The sequence below is a fragment of the Ovis aries genome, chromosome 21 (assembly GCF_016772045.2).
Source record: "Ovis aries strain OAR_USU_Benz2616 breed Rambouillet chromosome 21, ARS-UI_Ramb_v3.0, whole genome shotgun sequence".
Lineage (NCBI taxonomy): Eukaryota > Metazoa > Chordata > Mammalia > Artiodactyla > Bovidae > Ovis > Ovis aries.
In genome coordinates, this window is record NC_056074.1 from 40,201,368 (window position 1) to 40,222,571 (window position 21,204).

At 61.3% G+C, this 21,204-nt stretch overlaps 2 protein-coding genes across 14 annotated transcripts; one reads left to right on the plus strand and one right to left on the minus strand.

Annotated features, from left to right (window-relative positions):
- Positions 1 to 631: 631 nt before the first annotated feature.
- EHBP1L1 (EH domain binding protein 1 like 1) lies at positions 632 to 16,794 on the plus strand. Of its 13 annotated transcripts, none has more exons than XM_042238052.1 (21): positions 632 to 1,000; positions 3,304 to 3,361; positions 3,604 to 3,699; positions 4,051 to 4,104; positions 4,183 to 4,361; positions 4,440 to 4,582; positions 4,981 to 5,016; positions 5,108 to 5,176; positions 5,280 to 5,442; positions 5,613 to 7,665; positions 8,026 to 8,208; positions 8,670 to 8,827; positions 8,922 to 8,970; positions 9,389 to 10,030; positions 13,915 to 13,984; positions 14,106 to 14,161; positions 14,259 to 14,382; positions 14,682 to 14,781; positions 15,856 to 15,929; positions 16,012 to 16,126; positions 16,267 to 16,794. In XM_042238052.1, exons 1-21 carry the CDS (start codon positions 897 to 899, stop codon positions 16,364 to 16,366), a joined length of 4,626 nt encoding a protein of 1,541 aa, XP_042093986.1. In that variant the 5' UTR covers positions 632 to 896; the 3' UTR covers positions 16,367 to 16,794. The 13 variants fall into 13 exon arrangements, with proteins under 13 accessions (XP_042093986.1, XP_042093987.1, XP_027815373.1 ...); XM_042238053.1 differs by having other exon boundaries at positions 8,032 to 8,208; XM_027959572.2 differs by having other exon boundaries at positions 5,613 to 6,354.
- Positions 16,795 to 17,029: 235 nt separating this feature from the next.
- Positions 17,030 to 19,838, minus strand: KCNK7 (potassium two pore domain channel subfamily K member 7). Its single transcript, XM_004019672.5, has 3 exons — positions 19,499 to 19,838; positions 17,621 to 18,019; positions 17,030 to 17,396 (listed from the first exon to the last, which is right to left on the minus strand). Exons 1-3 carry the CDS (start codon positions 19,815 to 19,817, stop codon positions 17,191 to 17,193), a joined length of 924 nt encoding a protein of 307 aa, XP_004019721.1. The 5' UTR covers positions 19,818 to 19,838; the 3' UTR covers positions 17,030 to 17,190.
- Positions 19,839 to 21,204: the final 1,366 nt, after the last annotated feature.

Below are 21,204 nucleotides of genomic sequence, written 5' to 3' on the forward strand. Positions count from 1 at the left end.
TATAATTATCCCTATTTTGCAGAGGTAAAAACTGAGGCTCAGAGCGTTGGTACTTTGCCCAAGGTCACACTCTTGTTGGAGGTCAGCTGCTTGTGGGGTGTTGGAACTGCCTTCCCACTTGACAGCTGGAGAGCCAGGTCTAGAGGCTGGCAAGTGGGTGCTGCTCACCGTAGGGCCACCGGGGTTGGCCCCTGACCCTGGTCCTTCCTCCTCTGGTTAACACGTGGGTGGCAGCAGGCGTCTGTCTCCCCAGCTGGCTCTGGCTCAGCGCACTGAGACCCTTTACGTCTCTTCTCCTTTCTGGTCTCTATTTCCCCAGCCTGTGTAATGGGGCCACCGGTACGTACCTCGCAGGGCTGCGGGCAGGAAGGGAGGCGGCCGGGCAGCGCTCTCGCGGGCGGCACCAATTGCTGGTAGCCCCTGCCCCGGAGCGCGCGCCCCCTTACCCCGCCCGCGCCTCCACACCGCCTCGGCTCGCAACAGGCGGACGCTGCGGTCTAGACGTCCCCCTCGACCCCGCTCTCCCTCCCGCGCGAGGCCCCGGAAGCCGGGCCGCCCCGCCCCCGCGCTCCCGCCCCGGCCCCCGCCTCCCGCCGGAGCCCCGCCCGCCTTCCGACGGGGGTGCGGCTCCAGGAAACGGCGCGCTCGCCGCTCAGCGCTCCAGCAACCCGACGCGCCCCAGACGACCCCGCCGAGGCGGCCAGATCACCGGCGGGCCCCTGCGGCGGCCGCGGCGGAAAGAGCGGCCCCGGATCCCGCGCCTCGGACCCCTCCGCACGGACGGGGCGGGCGGCGCGGATAGGATCCTGGAGGCCATGGGGACCTGGGCCGGGCCAGCGGTCGCGGACTAGCGGGAGTCCCGGGTCTGAGGAGCGGGCGGCGGAGGCGGCGGGGCCATGACCTCAGTGTGGAAGCGCTTGCAGCGCGTGGGCAAGCGGGCCGCCAAATTCCAGTTTGTGGCCTGTTACCACGAGCTGGTGGTGGAGTGCACCAAGAAATGGTGAGTGGGAGGGAAGCCTGGGGGACTCCCCAAACTGGCTGGGACCCCATCCGGGGGCCTGAGAACCCTGACCTCCGTCCAGTGGCCAAAGAGACCGCCCACTCCAGCCAGGGTCCTGGGGACCCAGACACAGAGAAGGGCCCTGGCGACTCTAGGGGATCCCCAGAGTCGGGGGACTGTGGGCAGCCTTTGGGGAGTGGAGGTCAGGAGTTCCAGGCCTGAGGATCTGTGTGGGCCCACACTTTCCTCAGCTGCGATCAGAGCTGAGGAAAGTGTGGCCTCATATTTCTGGCCAGAGGGGTGGTTCAAGGTGAACATCAGAAAAGGGGGCAAGTTTTCAGATCCGTGGGTGGAGGGCCTGGGACAACCAACTCCATGACCTCAGTATAGCTCAGAATAAGGATGGTGCCCCCTCCTCCTCTGCCTGTTTGTTGAACCAGAGGAACCACCCGCCCCTTCAGCTGGAGTGGGCCCTGGGCCTCATCTCCATAATATCCTTAAAAGGGGAAACTGAGCGCTGGGAGTGATGAGGAGGGAGGCAGGCAGCAGCTTAAAGGGGCCCGAGGGTTTTGGAGGTTGTGGGTCCCAGAGGAGAGAGCCTGGAGAAGGCAAGGTGGTTGGGTGGGGGGAGATGTGTCAGGGGATGCAGGACCCTGACCTGGACTACCAAAGGGCCTGGGGGCATCTGGTTCACACGCCCCTAGCCGCAGCTGCCCCGGCCCCTGCGTCACACCCTAAATATACGTGCTCCTTGGTGTCAGCTTCCCTTGGCTGGATTATAGCGCAGCTGTGGGGGCCTCACCCGCCAGGCGGGGCTAAATTTAGGCTCCCAAGAGGAGGGACAGGAAGGGACCAGAGGGTCCAAAGAGAGGGGAGTGAGCAGGAGGCCTGGGGTCCCTTGGGCAGCTGTCATATCCCTGATCTTGACCGGGCCAGCCAGAGTGTGCTTCACACCATTCAGCGAGGCCCAGAAAGGCCCAGGAGCTGGCTGGGGTAACACAGCACTGGGGTGGGACTTGAACTCTGACCTGTGGCTTCTGTCTTCTGCCCCAGCATCCTGGGTGAAGCCAGGGGGGATGCTGGGCATGATCGCAGAGAGCTGGCTGAGGGTGTGGGCAGTGTCAATGTGTCTGAGTCACAACGGGCAGGCAGGGCCTCCTGGACTTTCTTGCCTGGAGCCCCGGCTAGGAAGCTGCCCCTGCCCGGGTCACAGCTCCCCGGGAGGGTGTGCCCCGCCTGAGTCAGGCTGCCCGAGCAGGCCCCGCCCTCCCCAGGCTCCCACAGTCGGCTTCCCTTTTCTGGGAAGGCCCCATGGCTGCCCTTAGCTGTCGCCTGCAGTGGAGGGTCCAGGAGGGGCACTAGGCTCAGGTGTGTGCCCTTGCCCGGCCCCTAACCTCTCTGGTCTCAGCATCCCCTGGAAGATGACAGGAGAACCAGTTATCCTGGCTCAGCCTCCAGAGGGGCTGTGAGCTGGGTGAACCTGAGTGTCCTGGCATGGGACTGGGTACAGGCACGGAGGGCTCTTGTGTTGCCCCCTCTGCCTGATGATCCCCGAGCCCTCCCCACCCTCTTGGGCAGCACTCGGCCTCTCCCTCCCAGGCCCAGCCACGTGCCTGGCGACTCGCTCCTCTGGCTTTGTCTCTGTCTCCCTGCATCTCTTTGCCTCTTCCCCAGCTTATGCTGTTCAGCTTAGATGTCCCTTGTGGGAATAGGGGTCCCTGCAAAGAGAAGGGCTGGGCGTGGAAGGTCCTGGGAGGGTATCAAATGACAAGCTGACCCTGTGCCTTTCTGTTTGCCAGCCTCTGCCCCCCTGCCCGACCCTACACCTACCCCCATCCTCGGACCCTGGCACTTGCCATCCCCTCTGCCTGGAGCCTACCTTCTCCAGACCCTCACACGACCCATTCCTGCTCCAGCAGGGTCTAGCCTCTCCTTGGCGTGGACGGGGGTTATAGTGTGCACTCTACAAATATTTGTGAGTGAATGGACTCCTTTTACTCCAAGTTTGTCTCTTTCGCTGTCTCAGAGTCTGTGTGTCTTGCAGGTCCTTGTTGGGTTGCTGTCTTTGTCCCTGTATGTGCCTGTGTCTCTGTATGATTTTCTTCATAATCCTTGTCAACCCACAGGCCTTTGCCCTCTGGCCCAGGCCTCACCCTGCCTTGACAGCCCCACCCTGCTCCTTGTGGCACCAGATAAGGGGGCTGGGGGAGGGGGATGCGGGCCCAAGGAAGACTGTGGAAGAGATGGAGAGGCTGGGTGGGCCTGACTGAGTGGCCCCCTCTCCCCTGCCCCTCGCCTCCCAGGCAACCGGATAAGCTGGTGGTAGTGTGGACCCGGCGGAACCGACGCATCTGCTCCAAGGTGGGGAGGATGTCAGCTGGGAGTCCAGATTGGGGGTGGGGCCAGTTGGGGGCGTGGGGCCAGTTGGGGGCGTGGGGCCAGTTGGGGGATGGGATGAGTGGAGGAGGGCTGTTGGGGGACTGGAGTTGGATTCAGGTCAGAATCCATCGAAGAGAGAAAAAGATGAGGTCAAGGTTGGAGATGAGGACAAGTGGTGAAGGGGGGCATTAGGATGGAGGGAGGACTCAAACGGCTCCTTGTAGGCCCATAGCTGGCAGCCGGGCATCCAGAACCCATACCGGGGCACCGTGGTGTGGATGGTACCTGAGAATGTGGACATCTCTGTAACCCTGTACCGGGTGAGTCTCTAGCCCTCCTGCCCAGAGGGACAGTGAGCCGGCGATTGCAACCCCAGGGGCCACGGGAGATGGGTTATCCATCCAAATAGAAAAGAACAGAGGGGCGAGACCACGAATCATGTCAGGGGGCCTACTCAGCCTGAGTGGCCCAGGAAGTATCCTTGGAGGAGGTGGCATTTACCCACCACATGAGGGAGAGCTGGGATCAGGAGGAGCTGGGGAGCATACCTGCCAGGAGGGACCAGCCTGTCTGAAGGCCTCAAACAAACCTCCTGAACTAGCGCAGGCTCTCTTCCCTGCCCTGCCCCCGACCCAGCAGCCCCTGTACTCACTGGTGCCCCTCCTCCCCAGGACCCCCATGTGGATCAGTATGAGGCCAAAGAGTGGACGTTCATCATTGAGAATGTGAGTGGCCGGGTTGGGCGGGAGCCTGGGGTCTCGGGGACTCTGGGGCAGCACTGATGTTCCTTCCCCTGCCCCCAGGAGTCCAAGGGGCAGCGGAAGGTGCTGGCCACGGCCGAGGTGGACCTGGCCCGCCACGCAGGGCCCGTGCCAACCCAGGTCCCGCTGCGGCTGCGGCTGAAGCCCAAGTCAGTGAAGGTGGTACAGGCCGAGCTAAGCCTCACTCTGTCCGGGGTGCTGCTGCGGGAGGGCCGTGCCACGTGAGTGTCTGCCCGCCCTCCTGGGCCCTAGTCCACAACCTCTGACACCAGCCCTCACTCCTGGTCTCCGATCCGCAGGGATGATGACATGCAGAGCCTTGCGAGCCTCATGAGCATGAAACCTAGTGACGTGGGCAACTTGGATGACTTTGCTGAGAGCGATGAGGAGGAGGCCAATGGTCCAGGAGCCCTGGAGGCACGGGCACGTGTCCCCCAGCCAGGTGGGCTCCCAGCTGGAGGTTGAGATCACCAAGACCTCAAGAGGGTGGGGGATCACCCAGGCCCAAAATCCTCTTGCTGTTTTGGGGCAGGGCTAGTAGAGGGACCTCACTGCTGCCAGGGCTCCCAGCCTGCCCAGCAGCCCTGAGTGTCCTGCAAGATGGGTTCCCAGTGCCCCGCCCCGTGCCCCTGACTCTCTCCTTGCCCTGAGTGTGCACCGCCCCACAAAGCTGCCGGGAGACAGCTGGGCCAAAAGCACAGAGAGGGCTGCAGTCTGGGCTCGACACCCCTCACCACACAACCTCGTCCCTCTCTTTTGGTTGTTAAGGCTTTTTCATTTTTCTGTCTGTCCATCTCTCTCTCTTTTTCTCTGCATCTGTGGGCCTGTCTCTTCTCCTAGGCCCAGGCAGTGCCCTGAGGCTGGGGCATTTCCCAGGTAGGCCCAGCATTCTAGTTGGGGGAAGGGGGGGGTCAGACCTACAGGGCTCTTCCTGGCGCTGACCGTGCCCCCAATGTCCCACCCCCAGAGACCCCTCGGGAGCTGAAGACACTTTGTGAGGAGGAGGAAGAGGGCCGACTGCGGCCTTGGCAGGCAGGTGAGGCCCAGGCTGAGGTTGGGGCTGGCCCGGGGCGGGGGGACTGTGACTTCCATTCCCAGGTCCTAAGCCTCAGCATCCTCTCCCTTCCTCCTCCCTGCAGCTGCCAGCCCTTCTAATGCTGAGGATACCAGCCCAGCCCCTGTGAGTGCCCCTGCACCCCCAGCCAGGGCCTCCCGGGGCCAGGGCTCAGAACCAGCTACTGTAGCAGGGGGCCAGGTAGGGCTCAAGGCCCCAAGGCCCCCTGGAACCCTGCCAGAGACAAGGTGAGCTTTGGAATCAACTCCAGCCCCTCTCCCCCGTCTGCTCTTCAGACGTTGTATACCCCACGCCAACCTGCCTTTCCAGGGTCCCAGGAGTCTGGCAGGTGGGGAGGGGGGCTGGCGGGGGGGACAACTGAGCTCCTGCAGTGCATCCTTCTCTGCTCTCTCCACAGGTCCTCAAGACAGCCAGGCCAGGACTTGGCCCCCACTCCAGCCCCTCGGCTCCAGAAAGGCTCTGATGCCCCCTGGCCCCCAGTCCACCAAGGAGAGGATGAGGCCCCCAAAGCCTCCAGGGCTCCCCCAGCAGGAGTGGATTCTGCTGTGGAGACCCAGGCTCGGGCAAGCCCTCAGGAAGGGACAGAGGCCCAGGGAGCTGGGCTGGGCCTAGGCATTGAGAACAGAGACTCCAGCAACTCTTTGGAAGGGCAGAAACCCAAGGTTGAGGAGGGGCCTGCTGGAGACAGGGCAGAGGCTAGTGGGGTGGATACTGGGCATGGGCCAGGAGTCAGAGAGGTGAACAGTCAGAGGTCAGTGGTCAGACCTGGGGAGGTTGAAGAGAGTTTAGAGATCGGTCACGTGGATGTGGAGCAGAGGTCAAAGGTGAAACCTGTGGCCACTAAGGGACCAGAGGCCACAGAAGTGACATCTGAGGCAAGATTCAAGGGGACTCCTGAGGCTCCTCCAAGGGGCTCTCAGGGGAGAATAGGGGTCAAGACCAGGGATGAAGCTCCCACAGTCTTGAGCCCAACGCCAGCAGAGCCTGCGGGGCATTCCAGGCATCTTGGTGACCAGGCGGCCAGGGCTGCTGCAGGCCAGGAGAGAGAGTGTGCAGAGGTGAGGGGCAGAGCCCCTGGTGTTGGGGGGACAGGCCTGGAGCAGGGGCCCTCTGCTGGAGCACCAAGCGCTGGGCCCCAGGTGAGCTGGTACGAGGGGCCCCTAACAGCAGCTGAACAAGGGGTGATGTCCAGGGATCTGAGGGCCTGGGAGGTAGAAACTGGGGATTCGAGAGTCCTGGGGACAGAGCCTGGAGTGGCAGAGTCAGAGTTATCAGGGACCCAGGAGATCTCAGGGTCCCCAGAGATAGTGTCTGAGGCAGCAGAAGCAAAGACCTTGGGGACCCAGGAGACAGAGGCAGTGAGATCGGGGGTCCTGGAGTCAGAGACTGCTGAGATGGCAGAGTCTGAGGATCTAGGGATCCAGAAAACAGGGACAAGCATTTCAGGGGCCTCAGGGACAGAGGGTGGGACGGCAGAGTGTAAGGCACTGGGGATCCAGGAAACAGAGGCTGGGGGCTCAGGAGTTCTGGGGACAGAGACTGGGATGTCGGAAACTGAGATGTTAGGGACCCAGGAGATATCTGGGTGCTCAGGGATACAGAGAAAGGAAGCTGAGACAGCAGAGTCTGAAATACTTGGGGCCCAGGACACAGAAGTGGGGTGTTCAGGGGTCTCAGAGATAAAATCCAAGATAGCAGGGAGCCAGGAGACAGAGGTAGGGAGGTCAGGGGTCCCAGGGACAGAGACTGAGGTAGCAGAAGCTGACATACTGGAGAACCAGGGGATTGAAGCTGGGGGTTCAGGGACCCCAGAGATGGACACGGAGACCCTGAGGATCCGGGAGACAGAGGTGGGGGGCTCAGGGGCCCCAGAGATGGACACCGAGACCCTGAGGACCCGGGAGACAGAGGTGGGGGGCTCAGGGGCCCCAGAGATGGACACCGAGACCCTGAGGACCCGGGAGACAGAGGTGGGGGGCTCAGGGGCCCCAGAGATGGACACTGAGACCCTGAGGACCCGGGAGACAGAGGTGGGGGGCTCAGGGGCCCCAGAGATGGACACCGAGACCCTGAGGACCCGGGGAGACAGAGGTGGGGGGCTCAGGGGCCCCAGAGATGGACACCGAGACCCTGAGGACCCGGGAGACAGAGGTGGGGGGCTCAGGGGCCCCAGAGATGGACACCGAGACCCTGAGGACCCGGGAGACAGAGGTGGGGGGCTCAGGGGCCCCAGAGATGGACACCGAGACCCTGAGGACCCGGGAGACAGAGGTGGGGGGCTCAGGGCCCCAGAGATGGACACCGAGACCCTGAGGACCCGGGAGACAGAGGTGGGGGGCTCAGGGGCCCCAGAGATGGACACCGAGACCCTGAGGACCCGGGAGACAGAGGTGGGGGGCTCAGGGGCCCCAGAGATGGACACCGAGACCCTGAGGACCCAGGAGACAGAGGTGAGGAGCTCAGGGTTCTCAGGGTCAGAGGCTGGAATGGCAGAGGGTGAGGGACTAGGGAATCAACAGACAGAAACTACAGTTTTAGAGGCGGAGAAGGGAAAGGCTCAGACTTCCGGGGTCCAGGAGGCAGAGACTGGACTTGGGGAGACCCTCAAATATGAGGCTTTAGGGGTCCCAGTTGTAAAGCGTGAAGTTTCAGAATCCCAGGGAACAGAGGCAGAAACTACAGTTTCAAGGGGCCAGGAGGCGGAGACTGGGATTTGGGGGGTTTCAGAGGCCAAGTCTGGGGTTTGGGGGGCCAAGGAAGCAGAGGTGGAAGTTTCAGGGGCTTCAGAAAACCCATCTGGTATTTTTGAGGCCCAGGAAGCAGAGGCTGGGGTCTCAGGAGCCGAGAAGGGAAAAGAAGCTGAGGGAAACCTCCCAGAGGCCAGCCTGATGGAGGTGCAGGTGGCCAGTGGGGCAGGGGCTGAGATGTCCAGGCCCTCCGGGGCCTCTTCCCCAGAGGAGCCTGAAGAGGACAGGAGGCTGCCAGGCAGCCAGGTAGGGATGGGGGCCGCCGAGGGCCCAGTCTACTGCTTCCCACTAACCTGGGCTGAGCGAACGGCGGCTCTGCATGGACCCACCTGGCTGACTGGGGTGGGGTGGGACAGGGGCTCAGCTTCCAGGAGCCCCTCGCCCCCTCCCCTCTCAGGATGCCCTGGCTCCCCTACCCTCTCTTCCCTGGGCTGCATGGAGTAGGACCCCCACCCCCTCAAAGCTGATTTTCTGGGCTGACCTGGAGGTGTGGCTGCTGGTGACTTCTGTTCTTGCCTGGGGGCCACTGACCTTTTAGGTGACCTTGATAGATAACCCTGGAGCTGGAAACCCCTTTGCCTGACGCTAAGGCCCTGGCCAGTGTGCGGTGACTCCTGCAGACCCAGAGCTGGAGCTGTTTTGTGCCCAAGGGACAGAGGGCGCAGGTCCCACGTCCGCATTCCCTGAGCCCATCCCTGTGTCCCCAGGCACCACCTGCCCAGGTCAGCTTCAGCCAGTCCCTGCTGGAGTGGTGCCAGGAAGTCACTGCCGGCTACCGCGGTGTGCGCATCACCAACTTCACCACGTCCTGGCGCAACGGTTTGGCCTTCTGTGCCATCCTGCACCGATTCTACCCAGACAAGATGTGAGCGGCTGGAGCGGGTGGCAGTGAATGGGGAAGTCTGTGGAGGAGGGGAGGATGGTGGGAATCCAGCCTCTGATCAGTGCTCTCCCTGCAGAGACTTTGCCTCCCTTGACCCCCTGAACATCAAACAGAACAACAAGCAGGTGAGGAGGGGCAGGGCTGGTGGGAAGGGAAAGGAGGGAAGAAGGGTCCCCGGCCAGGCCCAAGCTATCTGGGATCCTGACTGTGTGTAGGAGAGTAATCTGTGGGCTTCAGGGCCCCAGCACTGGCTTTTGGAAGTTCTGCCACTTATTACCCTTTTGGTCTTTAAACTGTTCGTTTTTCTGAGTTCAGTTATGTTTTTTTTTTCAAAGCATATTTCCACCAGATGGTTTTCCCTGAAACCACCCTTTTGGTGTGCTGTTGCTGGGTAACGCGGGGGCGGATCCTGTGGCTAGATTTCTCCCAATAAGAGGGCGAGGGCGCTGCGGGCAAACCCGGGCGTGCCAGTCGCGGGGACCCCCGCGGCGGGCAGGGGCGGGGCGGCCGAGTCTCTGGGTAACCCTCCCGCATGCTCCCTAGGCCTTCGATGGCTTCGCGGCCCTGGGCGTGTCGCGGCTGCTGGAGCCGGCGGACATGGTGCTGCTGTCGGTGCCCGACAAGCTGATCGTCATGACCTACCTGTGCCAGATCCGCGCCTTCTGCACGGGGCAGGAGCTGCAGCTGGTGCAGCTGGAGGGCGGTGGCGGCGCGGGCACGTACCGCGTGGCCAGCGCCCAGCCGAGCCCGCCCGACGACCTGGACACCGGGGGCCTGGAGCAGCGGCTGCGTGAGCACCGCGCCGAGGCGCCCCAGCAGCCCCAGGAGGCCGCGACCCGCGTGGACGCGGCGGCCCCCGAGGCGGCCTCCAAGGACCGCGGGGCCGTAGCCGCCCAGGAGGAGCGCTCCGCCGGCGCCCCGGCCGACGGCCCCGGAGCCCGGGCGTCCGTGCCCCCAGCAGAGGGGCTGGTGAACGGGGTTGGGGCGCCGGGCGCCGCGGGCGGCGTGAGGCTGCGGCGGCCGTCGGTTAACGCGGAGGCCGGGCCGGTGCCCCCGCCCCGCGCGCACGGCTCCTTCTCGCACGTGCGCGACGCAGACCTGCTGAAGAAGAGGCGCTCGCGGCTCCGGAACAGCAGCTCCTTCTCCGGGGACGAGCCCGACTCCGGAGCGGCGGGAGCGGCGGCGGTGAGTGCCCTCCAGCGGCGCGGGGTCGGGGGAGCGAGGCGGCGCGGGGGTAGGGGCGACCTGCCTCTGCTGGACGCCGAGGCACCGGTGCCACGGAGGAGTCCCCTGCGAGCTCCTCAACAGGGGCACCCATGCCCAAGGCCTGCCCGGCCCGGAGCCGCTGACTTGCTGCCAGCCTTGGGATGGCACTAGTGGAGTCAGGCTGTAATAGGAGGTTCCCAGAAGGCTCCGGGAGTCAGCACTCAGCACAGGGTCTTCATCAACTGTCAAGTGGGCTGGGGCATTTCTTCGGCTGGAGGTGCCCACCACCTCCCTGTAGGCTGGGAACAGGGTTTCTGTACTCAAGGGAGCTCTCCAGGGCCTCCCTGCTCCACGACTCTCCGACTTGAATCTTTAACTCCAGACGCTGGAGACCAGTTTCCTCTCGATTCTGATGAGGGAGAGTTGGAGATGGGAGACCCTGGTGGGTGCCCATGTTCCCCCATCCCTTGCAGGTCTCAGGTCAGCTTCCCAGGGTGTCTTGCAGTGGTGGTTTAGTTGCTCAGTTGTGTCTGACTCTGTTTGTTACCCCATGGACTGTAACCCGCCAGACTCCTCTGTCCATGAGATTTCCCAGGCAAGATTACTGGAGTGGGTTGCCATTCCCTTCTCCAGGGGATCTTCTCAACTCGGGGATGGAACCCGGGTCTCCTGCCTTGCAGGAGGATTCTTTACCAACTGAACCACCAGGGAGTCTTGTGGTCACTACACTAAAAGGGAGACTGTTCTAGAGGGGTCAAGGGTTCGCTCAGGGACTCACAGCTGCCAACTTCCAGGCCCTGGACTCTCCAGCAGCACCATCCTGGACAGCAGGGGCAGCTCTGTCAGGCTACTTCAAGCCTTCGGCTGCCCGGGGATGACCCCTGAGTTCTAAGGAAAAGAGGGAACAAACTGGGAAAGGCTTTTTGGAAGAAGTAGCCACTTGAGCCAGGCTAATAAAATGGGCAGCTTTTCCCAGGTGAAGAATCCGAGGGGTGGTTCTCAAGAGGTGGGACCTCACAAGTAAACGTGTGGTTGCAGGAAAGCTTGGGTCTTACTTAGGGAACTGCCGGTCACCTCCCATAAGGAAACCACCTGTAAGGTCACCTCCCACAGGCAGCGATGAGGCTGGCCTGGAGAGCAGGAGCCCCGAGTGTGGGGTCGGTGGTGCAGCGTTGACTCTATGAATGAGAGACAGGGAGAGCATCAGAGACACCGAGAGGAGCTGTGCTGGACAGCTATCCTGGACTGTGTTGGCCTGTGGCCAAAGCCCCCTCAATGTGCGTCAATGGCTCTTTATATCTTAAAAGGGAAGGCTCTATTACATTGTACTTGAGAGATGAAAAACTCCTGTTGTATTTGGACACAATTATTCTTATTAAAATACACATCCATGAGCAGTGGAAAAAGAAAAAAGGAAAGCTCGATTTTTCTGGGCCCAAGTCCCAGTGTCTGGTCCTTCCAAGCCAGGGCCCTCCTCCAGCCCTTGTCCCACAGGAGATATTTGACTCACGGGGCTGCAGGGGCCTGCTTCCTTCTTGGCCACTCCCATCCCCCACCCCGTGCATACTGTAGAGGAGGTAGGGCCTGCCCCTGGATAGGATGAAGTCAGGCAGCTTGAAGCTGGGGCGAGGCTGAAGCCAGGAGGCCCAAGTGCCTCTGGGCTTTCTGGAGGAGGGGGCCACACAGGAGGCTGTAGAAAGGGGAATTTGGGTCAGACGTGAGGAAGTGTTGGAATTCCCATCAGAACAGCTGTGAGTAAGCTCAGTTGCTGCTGAGGTTGGGGTTTCTCCACTTTCCCGCCTCTGCCTGCCCTGTTGGTTGAGCACTTGCTTCCTTCCTGGCCTGCCCCGCCTCCACAACCCCTCATCAACTCCTCACCGACTCCTACAGTGTCCCTTCTGGGGGGCAACCGTTTCTCCATTTTGCAAGTAGGAATGTCCAGGCTCAGGGATGTGAAGTGTAAAGGGAGTTGGTCCCGGGTGTGAACCCTCAGGTCCACTGAGACGGAACTCTCCAATGGCGCCCTCTACTGGGCCCAGCAGTCTGCACTGGCTGCGTCACCTTGGACAGGCCACATCACTGCTCTTTTCCTGAAGATGGGAAGCAAAGACATGAAAGTTTTTTTGCAAAGTGGTTTTGAGGGACCACTGCAGGGTGTTGTCAAAAAAAAGGGGGGGGGAACTGTCTTTTTTCCTCACAAGGCTGTCTGGAGCCCTGCAACCCGCCTGGGGCTTGTATGTCCTTTTCATACAAGGACACAAACAGGCCTGGTAGGTATGACTGGCCCAGAGACAAACAGCAAATTGGTGGCCAAGCTTGGGAACAGACTGTTGGATTAGACAGTGGGGCCCAAGCCAGGCCCTGTTTGAGTGTCATCTCTGACCCTTAGTTTCCTCATCTGTAGAATGGGGAAGGTAAGGGTCCCTGCCTCACAGTGATGATGGGAAGATGAAATGAGTCAGGGCTCCCACCGCATCCAACACACGGACAGATGTTTGATGCCCATCTCGCCATTACTGGTACGCGCTGCACCCTGAGTGTGTCCTCTGGACCCCAGCCTCTGCCTCAGGAGATAGGAGTAGCCAGAAGCCATGGCGGGGTGGGAGTGGGGTTGGAGCTGTAATGGGAGAGGCCCTGGGGGCCATGGTGGGGATTGAGGAGGCTTCAGGGGGCATGAAAGTCAGGAAGGGAGGAAGAAAGCGGGTGAAGGAGCTTCTGGAGGAGGTGGGGCTGAGTTGGGTCATGAAGGGCAAGTTGCCATCCAGCCGCCCAAGAGAGAGGCTGCTCCAGGCTGAGGAAACGATTTGGGGAAGCGAAAGTCCACCACTGGGGCCGGAGGGTGGCGTCCGGATGGGGTCCGGGGCAGTAGGAGTTACTGTTGGAACTGCCAACAGGCCTTGGCAGTGAGACTGGGGACTGAGAAGATGAGTGAGGAGACTGACACTATTGGGGTGAAGGTTTAGGGAGACCCCCCCCCCTCAGTTGTGGCCTGAGGGTAAAGTCAGCAGGCAGGGCGTGTGGCAGGGAGGGGGTGGCTGGTAAAGAGGCTGCCACCTGCCCAGACCAGAGAGGATGTCCCCTGAGCAGGGCACTTCCAGGGCTGTGTCTCAGAGAGGTGCCAGGTCAGGTGGACAGCGGGGTGGCTCAGCGCTTTCTCCTCACCTTGTGACTTGGAAAGGTGGCCAGAGCAGGAGCCCTCAAGGAGGCCAGGCTATCAGCTGAGCTGAAAGTTGGGGGCCCCCAGGGCTGCAAGTGCCAGCAAGTTGCTGGGGCAGGGCACCTGAGGGGCCAGCTGCTCTTCCAGGCTAAAATCAGTTGGTCCAGCCGCCTGTTCTGTTCTGACGGTCATGTGACACATCCTTCAGGTGTGGGGATTGAGGAGGCGGGAGGGGGACCCCCTTTTGGCCAGGAGATGGAGGCGCTGGCTCACGATGGCCACGTTTGGCCTGTGTGGGGCCCCGGCCATGATCAGAGATGCTGGTGCTAGGTGATGGAGTCTGAGGAGGCCTGAGACAGCTCCACGGAGGAGGGGGCGGGAGGGGAAAGGAGAGGCCCCAGCTGCGCCCCTCACAGCCTTTCACCTCCGACTCACAAAAGCCCTGTGGGGCCCCAGGAACGGGGGCTGGGAGGTTCGGCCAGCAGGAGTGGACTGGCCCAACCACAGGGCCCGGGGTGGTGAAGGCCACGGCCTTTGCTCTAGGAGGTGCTTCTCCTGAAGGGGTGGAGGTGGGGTTCTGTGTGGGCTGGACTGAGAAGCTGCTGGGGCAGGGAGGCCCCTCCTCCCCATGTGAGTGGGGCTCTGGCTGGCCCCTGGGCCTGTTGTCAGGGGAGCCCTAAGCCCTTACTGGCCTCTTCCTCCACAGGAAGGCACGAGCCCTGACCCCAGCCCTGCCCCTGGCCTTCCCGCAGCCTCAGCCCCACAGCAGCCCGCTGGTGAGTAGCTTTGAAGGGGTGGTGACTCAGCTCAAGTCAGCTGGCTCACAGATCCTGAGCTGGGGCCCCTCTGGGGGCCACTGTCCGTTGTGGGGTCTCTCAGCCTGGTCTCTGTCCGCAGGTGGGACTCCTCCTGCGGAAGAACCGCCCCCAAGCCCAGGGGAGGATGCTGGGCTGGTAAGGAGGGCTGAAGTGGGAGGAGCTGATGGGTGGGCTTGCTAGGCAGGGCCTGGGCCAAACCCACCCTGTCTCTTGCCTCCGCTTTGCACCCCAGCAACGGTTCCAGGACACAAGTCAGTACGTGTGCGCGGAGCTTCAGGCCTTGGAACAGGAACAGAGGCAGATAGATGGGCGGGCAGCCGAGGTGGAGAAGCAGCTAAGGAGCCTCATGGAGTCAGGTGGGACAGGCGTCCGGAGTCCACTCGCCAGCACATGCCACCACATCTGGCCCGCTCTGCAGCTCTTTCTGACCCTGGGAGGAGTTGGGAGGATGGAGGCTGGGGTCACCATCCCCATTTACAGCTGGGCACGCTGAGGCCTGCAGCCCAGAAGCAGCTTGCTGGAGGCACACAGCTCTGGTTTCTGGGATACTCGAGGGAAACCACGCCCGCGCCCCCACCCCACCCCCTGCCGCCACCTCCCTGCTCCTGACATAGGGGTCAGGAGCTGGCCTGGTGACTGTCCTGGCCTGATTCAGGTACTGACAGGCTGCAGGAGGAGGTACTGATCCAGGAGTGGTTCACTCTGGTCAACAAGAAGAACGCTCTCATCCGGAGGCAGGACCAGCTGCAGCTGCTGTGAGTGCTGGTCCTCCCCACTCAGGCCCTGCCTCTGCCCACCCAGGGCTGGCAGAGCAGTGTGTGCGTGCTAAGTTGCTTCAGTCCTGTTTGACTCTTTTCGACCCCATGGACTGTAGCCCGCCAGGCTCCTCTGTCCATGGGATTCTCCAGGCGAGAATACTGGAGTGGGTTGCCATGCCCTGCTCCAGGGGTTCTTCCTGATCCAGGGAGCGAACCCATGTTTTTTATGTGTTCTGCATTGGCAGGAGGGATTTTTACCACTAGTGTCACCTGGGCAGAGCAAATGCAAACTTAATTACCTTGATTAGAACTCTTCACTGCTTTTTTCTTTCTACAAAGTTATGGTTTCTTTTCTTCCCTTTTTTTTTTTTTTGAGAAATTGCTCAGCTGTCTTAATGTTTTTTCATAATTTCCTGTGTAAAGTGTATACTTCTTAAATTGGTACTATTTTTATGAATGAGAAAATCGAGGCCCAAAGAAAACTATGGCAGGTCAGTGCTGAGTGCCCCCGTTTGACCCCGTTCCTTTACAGTAAGGAACACTGAGGCCTAGAGACAGCTGAGCTGGGTTCCTGAGTGGGGTCAGAAGCAATTTCCCGGGCATCATTGCTTTTATAGTCCTGCATGGTGAAGGTGGTTTTGCCTCCTTTTTGCATCTTGGGTCATTTTTCAGAATAAATTTTAGTCTAATATTTGCCATTTATGAATAATATTCATCCAAACAATCCTGAGTTGTTTCTTGTTTTTTAAAAAGGGGTGGGGTGGGGGAGGAGACGATGATGATGGGGAACAGTTGAAACAGAAGAGGTCCTTCCTGGCCGTCCAGGGGTTGACTCCCTGCTTCCACCAAGGTGTGCAGGTTCCATATCCCTGGTGGGGGAACTAAGATCCTGTATGTTGCTTAAAAAAAATAAGAAACGAAAGAGAGAATTCCAAGCAGGGACTGGGGTATATCTCTGCCTGCCTATGACCTTTGTGGGAACTGATGGTGAGGTGGGTGGGGGCCAGGGAGTGGTCAGAACCCTGGACACTCCCGGCCATTCTTTCCCTGACCTGGCACCCCACCCCTCAGCATCGAAGAGCAGGATTTGGAGCGGAGATTTGAGCTGCTGAGCCGGGAGCTACGGGCGATGCTGGCCATTGAAGGTGGGAGATGGGGCCGTGGGACCGGGGACCAGGACGGGACAGGGGCTGGCGCCTCCTGACCCTCAGTCTCCTCTGCTCGCAGACTGGCTGAAAACGGCTGCGCAGCAGCACCGAGAGCAACTCCTGCTGGAGGAGCTGGTGTCGCTGGTGAACCAGAGAGACGAGCTGGTCCGGAACCTGGACCAGAAGGAGCGGACGTGAGTGGGGCCGGGATGCGCCGGGAGCTGGGGAGGCGCTAGTGGGGGCTCAAGGAGGAGTGCCCGATCTGGGCCCCGGGCGGCGGCCAGCGTGTGGGCCCTGACGCCGCTGGGGCTGACCGGAACCCGTTCCCTCCCAGCGCCTTGGAGGAGGATGAGCGCCTGGAGCGCGGCCTGGAGCAGCGGCGCCGCAAGCTGAGCCGGCAGCTGAGCCGGCGCGAACGCTGCGTGCTGAGCTGAGGCCGCGCGGGCCCAGAAGCCTTCGCCCCTCCCGGTCCGCAGCCTTTCTCGCCGCAGCGCCGGATCGCCGCTTTGGCCCTGCGCTCGGGAGGACCGGACCCTCCCTGGTGCCGCGCGCGACCAGTAGGGGCCGCCGTGACCCTTTACCGGGAAAGGAAGCATAGCCTTTCGGGCCCCGACGGACGAGGGCGGCTGGCTGGGCGGCCGCGCCGTCCGGGCCATATTTATTAGTCCGTGTGAGTGAGTGTGCGTGTGTGTTCGTGGTGGACTGAGGGTCCCAACCGTGCCCACCCAGAGCCCGTACCCGATGGCCGGACCCCGCTGGCGAGCTCCAGGGGTGGGAGGGACGGCTGGTGAACTGCCGCGCTCAACACCCCGCCCCCCTTCCTGTTCCTAGCGAGCAATAAAGTTGGAAAAGGCCACGCCAACGCGCCTGGGCTTTCTCAGGGTGACCCGGGCTTTCAATAGACGGAAGGGGGTGGGGCCTTGGCCGATAAGGCGGTCTGCGATCCTCACGGGGACTGTGCAGGAATGGGGAGGTTTTCAGATGCCAGCCGAGGCAGGACCAGAGGCCTGACCTCTGCCTTTTAAAGGATGATGGAGTTTGGTTGTTGATGGCTGTAGGGAAGTCCCGTTTCGAAAGCAGAGATGAGAACAGCCGGCTGTGTTGCCTGTTTTTTTAAAGTAACACATTATTGCCTGAGGTTCTCACATCCATGCCTTGCCTTCCCTTCCCTCCTCCGGAGCCTTCCCCAGGCACTCCCTAGGGCTCCCTCCTCAGGCTTCTCCACCTGAAAGGAGTGCAGCTCCATGACCGACACCTGTCAGCAAGCTGGGACCTGTGCTGGGGCTGCTGCTGAGGGTGGCATGGTGCTCAGAGCCAGTTCGTCCTGGCCTAGGATGGCACCTTCGTCCTCAGCATTCACAGGGCCGCTGGACCTGAAGAACTTCACCATGGCACGGACCTGGGGCAGCTCCGAGAAGGTCTCCACAGTCAGCAGCATGGCCAGGAGCCCCAGGAGCAAGTAACCTGGGGAGGGGAGGTTACTAGGGCAGCTCTCATGCTCCCACCTACCTCCTACCCACACAATTCTCTTCCCACTGCCAACTAAGACTCTGCACCATGCCCTGGGGCAGGGGCCTTTCAACCTGCCAGGCTCAGCCTCCCCCCAGGGGCTTATGGGAGTTGTAGTCCAGGCTCCTCTTCCCTCCTCTCCTCCTCACCACCCCATCCTCCTTAGCAGCTGGACTCACCCAGAAGCGCCAACTGGCAGAGGTGGTAAAGCACTGGATGCAGGCCACTGCCGCGGCCCGGCAGCAGGTCCCCCAGGCCGATGGTGCTGAGGGAGCTGAAGCAGAAGTAGATGGCCTCCAGCAGGCTGCAGTCGCCCTGCACTCCCCACAGCACCAGTGCTGGCAGTAGCACGAAGACACCAACCACTAGCAGGCCCAGGGCAACCGCCTGCAGCAGCGCAGCCCTGGGCGGCGGCAACTGCCAGCGGGTGGCTACCCAGGCCCCGGGGCGGCTGAGCAGAGGCACCAGGCAGTGGCGCAGGGCAGCCACAAGGGCTAAGGAGGCCGGCAGCCCCAGGGCTGTATAGGCCACACAGAAGGCCTTTCCACCAGCTGATAGCGGGGCCATGTGGCCGAAACCTGGAGAGGAGAGAGCCATGGGTAATGGGGACCCTGGTGGGGCTGCTGGCGCCCACTTCCCCGAGCCTCGCTCCTGCAGAAGGTTGCCCTCTGGTGGCCAACACGGCCGGAACTATTCAGGCCCCGTTCTCTGTGGGCTCTTCCCCTCGTTCACTGGGAGTATTGGTCAAGTCCCTGAACCTCCCTGCGTCACTCTTTTACGTTCTGGAACATGAAAGGATGAAAAGAGAAGAGTCCCCCTAAGGCTTCTTGTAGCTGGGATAATTCTGAGGGCTGCCGTCCTACCCTGAGGCAGCCTGACCTGAGAGATTCCTCAGTGTGTCTTTGATCCACACTTCCCAGTTCACCAGGTGAAATGTTACCCAATCTTTCATTCATTCCCCAAAGGCATATCAAGTTACCCTGGGTGCCAGGCCCTGTGCTGGAACCTGAGTCTGCTCAGGTTCAGATGGGAGGCCGGCAGGAAAATCAGTCAAGACACCAGACATGAAGGGTTGCAAAAGAGGCAGTGTGCTTTTCAAGGGTGGAAAGGTGTGTGCAAAGGCAGGGGAGGTGAAAGATCAGGGCCTGCTGGGGGAACAGGATCAGCTGGTCCAGGGTTGTAAAACAGAGATGCCTCGAGGAGTCAGAAGTGAGCCAAAAGGGAGTGGTGGGGACAGAGGTGGGCCGAAGAGTACACACGCAGTCCCAAGGGGGGGCCCTGTTATCCAAAAGGGGCTTCTGGCTCAGCGCAAGTAGGTTTACAAGTTTCTCCGAAAGAAGATGGAAAATGGGACTTTAAAAAATATTCAGGACTTCATTCGTGGTCTGATGACTAAGACTGTGATCCCAATGCAGGGGGCTGGGTTCAATCCCTGGTCAGGGAACTAGACCCCACGTGCCACAACTAAAGATACCAGAATGAAGATCCAAGATCCTCCTGGGTGTTGCAACTAAGACCCAGTGCAGCCTAGATAAATAAATGAATTTCACACACTTTACAGGGCAAACGCCTCACTCCTACCCCCTGCCCCCCACTTTCTGGGCTCTGGGCCTTCACACTTGTTTCCTCTGCCAGGAATTTCTTTGTGTCTCTGTGCCCTCTTGCCTGGGCTAACGTCTCATTAGCTAACATCCTCCCCCCACACTCCTCCTGGGTTGGTGGTCTCTGGGTTCACTCCATTTTCCTCCATTCAAGAATCCATCCCACCACACAGGCTCCCCAGTCTCGCGCCTCAGACCTGTGGGGTCTGGGCACCTCCCCTGGGTCTCACAGCTGCCTGGGGGTGGGGCTGAGGAGGCCACGCCCCCTGGCACCTGAAGTTGAGGCACCAGTTGGGGTGTGTTGGTGGGGGGAGCCCCAGCCCTGATGACAGGCCTAATGAGGCCTGGGTTCTGGCTAGCAGTTTGGGGCCGGGGGAGGGCTGCACCCTCAGGAACCCCAGGTAGGGACCGCCTTGAAAGTGCCTTCCTGCCGCCCCCCGCCGGGGGCTACCTTACCCGTGGTGGTGAGGAGGCTGGCGGTGAAGAGCAGGGCTGAGGGCAGATCCCAGTTCCTCGCCTCAGAGCCATTGCCCAGGCTGGAAACCCCATGGGCCTGGGCTACCAGGGCGGTGCCCAGCAGCTCTTCCAGTGCCCCAGCTGGCAAGCAGGCCCCGAACTCTGCCTGAAAGGTGGCCAGCTCGGCCCTGAGGTTGGCCTGCAGCCGAAGGGCTGGAGGCCCCTCCAGGGCTTGGAGCACTGTGGCCCCAAGGCCCAGGGCCAGCAGGTGGGCCACAGCCAGTAGCCCGTATCGGGCCCAGGGCCTTAGAGCCCCCATGGTATGCCACCAGAGTCTGTCAGAGGTGCCCTGGGAGCCAACTCTCCACCACAGGCACCTGGGAGGGGCTGGGCAGGGTGGGGCTGGGGGGAGGGGCTGCGTGGGTGGCTGGAGAGGGAAGGGAGCCTGGGATGGAGCTGGGGTGAGTGGGGCCAGGAGGGCCAGGTGAGGAGGTGGCTCAGGCTTGGGAGGGAGCTGGGTCACTCCTCCATTTCTGGGGGCAACGAGCTTTCCACCCAGGTCCCCAAAGCTGGGTGGATGAGTGGTGGGCGGTCAGGATCAGGTGAAGGCAAGGCGATTGACCAGCTCCCCTTCCCACGGTAGTGGTTCACGAGAGGACAAGCTCACCCAGTCACAGATCCAATTCACTGGTCAGCAGGTCCCCAGACCCTGAGGACACTAGGGGAGAGGACAGAGGCAGGTCCCTGCCCTCCCAGGAGAAACCTGTTAGCAAGAAGGCAGGGCGAGTTCACATTGTCATAAACTCCCTAAAGGAAACGCCCTGGATGATGGTAGAGCGTTCTGGGGGAGGGGAACTTCGCCAGAAAAGCTCCCTCCGGGGAGCGACAGTTCAGCTGGGGAAGAGAAGAGGCCAGGCCAGGAGGGAAGGAGGTTGGGTGGTAAGAAAAATGGGGACCTATGGACAAGACTACAGCAGGTACCCCAGATGAGAAGGTGGTGGCCTGGGTAGAACAGGAAGAGGGATGGTGGGACTTGGGATGGGGCGGGCAGGACAGGTGTGGAGGACGCTGGGCGCTCTGGAGAGGTGAGACTTCCGCCATTCCCAATCCTTCCTGAGAAACTTTTGTGCTCCCCGCCCTGCTGAATATGAGTCACAGTAGATCTGGCTGCGGTAGAGTGCAAATGGGAGGGGGAGAGGGAGCCTGGACCACATTGGGGGATGAGCCCAGGGGCCCCTGCCCTAGGGCGTGCGTGGGAGGGGTGGTCTGCAGAACACCCGTGGCTTAAGAGAAGTGGAGTGGAGCCAGGTGTCAGGGTGGATGACCCCCTCCTGTGTCCAGGCCTCAGGATAAAAACAAACCCTGGACAAACCCCTAAGATGCCACTCGGAGGACTGCGGGCTCCCGAGTTCAGCAAGCTGCCTGGAGTGGGTGCAGCATGGCCAGGAAGGAGCTCCAGGGGAGGTGGTGTTGTTGTTGGGCCCTGAGGATAAGTGGGGACCACCCCGCAACAGGAACAAATCAGGGCAAACAGTCGCTTGAAATGGTGGGAAAGGCCTGGCCAGGGTGGGAACAGGCAAGTAAGGCCCAAGTGTGTGGGTGTCAGGGAGGCTAAGAAGGGCCTTGTAACACCTCATGATCAACTGAACTTGATCCCGGGAGAGAGATGCAGTCCAGAGGATCCCAACCTTGGCCCAAGCCACCTG